Genomic DNA, 3,331 nt, shown 5'->3' with positions numbered 1-3,331 from the left:
AACGACTCTATCAGGGTTGGAAGATGTACTAGCCATCTCTTTGGTTGATTGTACAAATCGGGAATGTAAAGAAAGGAAGGTAATAACCACGAGAACTGTTAGCAAAAAAGGAAATACGAGGGACTGGAGAAGAAGAAGGAATGACTTAAGGTTTTCCTGTGAACGATTGGGGGACACTGCATTCGAATGGGGAACTTTTCCTATTTATAGGGATACGAGTATTCTGGGCAGGGAAACTAAGCGCCGCCATTTTTTGAAAATAATAAAAAGGGCACGGGAAACGATGCAACGCATAGAAAACGTGCTCCATAATGACGCATGAGGAGTTTAATGACATTCTGAACTGACGTGATGGTCTGATGCAGCTCTCGAAATGTCACGTCGCTACCTCGCCACGAGGTACTTGCCCATCGCTCAAAGTGCTTAGATTTCTCACAACTTTCGAATCAATAGAGTCCGGCCATCAATCTTGCCAAACGACAACCCCAATAGGGGGAGGGACTAACTGTATGGGTCGAAATATGACCAAACAAGAATTTGCGTGAAAAGGAACGGCAGTCACATGGGCCGAAGTCGTATTCGTACAACGCTATAACGACAAGCACCTTGGCCACGACCGAGGCCGTGTGCTCAAAATGCTTGTACGGTGAATTGGATGTTACGACATTTCAGAGGGTCAGTCTGTAATACAGTTAAATAACTTAGGTGCTCTGGCTAATAACCGTTGTGTAAATGAGAATACCTAGTATATATACTAGGTGTGAGAACGAAGAAAGGGGGGATTTTGACAAATCACACACTCTTTCACTAACAGAGGAAGGGAATCGGAGAATCCATCTACAAAATGAGAGAAGGTTCAAAACCTTGCTATTTATCTTCTGTAGCCATCGTTACAGAATGAATAAAGACACACCCCATGGTCATTAATGGTAAATTCTTTCTTTCTTCTTTATCTTACATTGTGGAGTAACGATGTCAAGAATGAATGTAAGCTCAACGTATACATTAGATTTTTTCCATTATCTTATTGAGTTCATGAGCTTAACCTTACTCAACTTTTCTTATTTATCATCCATTAATCTAGAGTTAATTATCTTCGGCTAGGATTTACGCCTTATCCATTCATTAAATTGGTTTAACTAAAAAGGACTTAACTCTTTTTAGTCATACACTTATGTGTCATTATCTCTTTTATAAATAAGTAAATATTATCCTAATTATATATTTATAGGAAGAAGTCCCGAAAAAATATACGTATTTTTAGGGCTTGAAACATTTTTCTTAGGCCTCTTGCCATCCTTGCAAAGTTCATTGGGGACTCAAAATTTGATAGCTGCGTTTATTTTCAGCAACAATATTCTCATGTATACAGTATACGAGAATTAAGTTGCTAATTAATTACAGCTTGCAATGAACTTCCAATACTAATGAACAGTTGCTAAATACAGTTCATTAGTATTGCAAACTCTAATACTAATGAACTTCTCGAGCTGCTAGAGGAATTTATATTATGGATAGGACTGGTTCACCAAATTTTAGAATCAGATCTCATAAAAAGGGTATAGGTTAAAGTCTTTGAATATATAAGGATCCTTATTTTAGAATTTTAGAATCCTTATTTGATCAGGGTACCTTTTTTTCTTTTGTGAGCTAATTTGTTTGAAGGGCAACTCCCTTTTTGTCCACACCCCCGCCCTTGTATTCCTTTTTCGCTTGTATTATCGGAGGTATGGTTTTTGGTCCCCCCAAAAAAAGAAGAAAAAACTCCAATAATGTCTTGTGTAGTTGTCTCCTAAAATACTACTACGTACATAACGAACCTTTGCATAAATGGTGGGTTTGGTTCCTTATTCTCTCATTCATTCCACCAGTATGTGTAACTAAATTTCCTTAAAACGTCGCTGCCTCATCACAACTCTTAAATGTTCTTCCAAATTCTTTTTGTTACATGATCTAAAGCAAACCAAAATATTTCAGCTTAATCCTACCTCAAAATCGTTGCACAAAGTAACAATGACCATACTTATGAAATAACTCATCAAATTTTCCTTTCAAGCAGCTTGTGATACTTAACTCAAGCCACATAAACTTTATGACGTGTTGAAAATTTCGTGGGGCGTAGCGAGTGAGGACTTTTCAACTTGAAATTTTAGAATACCATTATCGTGCAGATAAGAGGAGGGATATGGTGCGTAATTATACTTGGTAAATAAAATCTTTACTTAAGAAAAAAAAAAAAAGAGGAGGGATATGACGACAGAAATTAAACTGCAAGTACACTTATGTTCAAACACATCACTACTACACTTAAAAGTGCTTTTCAGATCAGCATATGATGTTAATTATCAGCATAAGGCAGACTGGATCTAATTAGAGAAGAGACTAAGAATAAATATATTGCAGCATTATGTTATTGATCTTTCAACCAACAGTTAACCATTTTCATTTAGGGGATAGCCATTGGAGCTCAACGCCATACTTCCAAGCATTGATAGGGTCTCCTGCCTTCAAATCCACCACAGAAGTATACGCTGTGCAGCCACCAACCCTAACCCTAATTCTATGAGAAGTCTTAGAAGCCACCTTCAGGTAACTGCAGCATACTGTATCTCTACAATCCTTAAATTCATTCTCAAACTTCCTGCAAGGACTATTTAAAGAGCAGTTCAATGGGGATAAAAGAATTCTCTCTGAGCAGTTTAATAACATAACAGTATTCCGCGATGATATATTGAAGGGAGAGTTTTCATCAATTCTTAAGCCGCCTACAGAAAGATCTAAAGAGTGGCAAGTGTCTTTCTGCATGAGAGAACTAATAATAAGTCTAAATGCATTTGGGTTTATGCTGAGGATTTTGTAGTAAATTCCTTCAGCAGACAAGAATTCTAAGCTACCATTTTTGCAGTGAATTCTGTAGCTTGGATTCCCACATTTATCACTAGTACTAAGAGGGTCTGGCACATCCATGATGCCACATTTTGGACATTCAAGAATTGCTGACACACAAGTTAACGAAAAGAGAAAAAGGGAAATCAGAACTTCCATTGCTAAATCTTTTTCAATAATAGCTGAGGTTCCTACTTCTATTTACACATATTTATATGCTAACTAGTTGTTAGGCAAAAGAGTATTTAACTGCAATTTGTTGAGTGCATTATCGTCTCACAGGGGAGACGCGATGCCACCCCGAATTATCTTAGGTCGTAGCGTTCAAGAGCAGATTTTAATATTCTATTTGGACCATGATAATAGTACATAAACTTATTAGCTGTTCCTAGTACCAAAGCATTAATGCTTTTATAAGTTAATTGTTTGATCAAAAATATAAATC

At 36.9% G+C, this 3,331-nt stretch overlaps 1 protein-coding gene across 1 annotated transcript; it reads right to left on the bottom strand.

Annotated features, from left to right (window-relative positions):
• Positions 1–2,251: 2,251 nt before the first annotated feature.
• Positions 2,252–3,052, bottom strand: LOC104212085 (wall-associated receptor kinase-like 20). The gene has a single exon (XM_009761270.1). It carries the CDS (start codon positions 3,043–3,045, stop codon positions 2,443–2,445), a length of 603 nt encoding a protein of 200 aa, XP_009759572.1. The 5' UTR covers positions 3,046–3,052; the 3' UTR covers positions 2,252–2,442.
• Positions 3,053–3,331: the final 279 nt, after the last annotated feature.

Source organism: Nicotiana sylvestris, chromosome 12 (assembly GCF_000393655.2).
Source record: "Nicotiana sylvestris chromosome 12, ASM39365v2, whole genome shotgun sequence".
In the NCBI taxonomy this organism is placed as follows: domain Eukaryota; kingdom Viridiplantae; phylum Streptophyta; class Magnoliopsida; order Solanales; family Solanaceae; genus Nicotiana; species Nicotiana sylvestris.
Note: the sequence above shows the minus strand (reverse complement) of the source record. Positions and strands in the feature narration are given on the sequence as shown.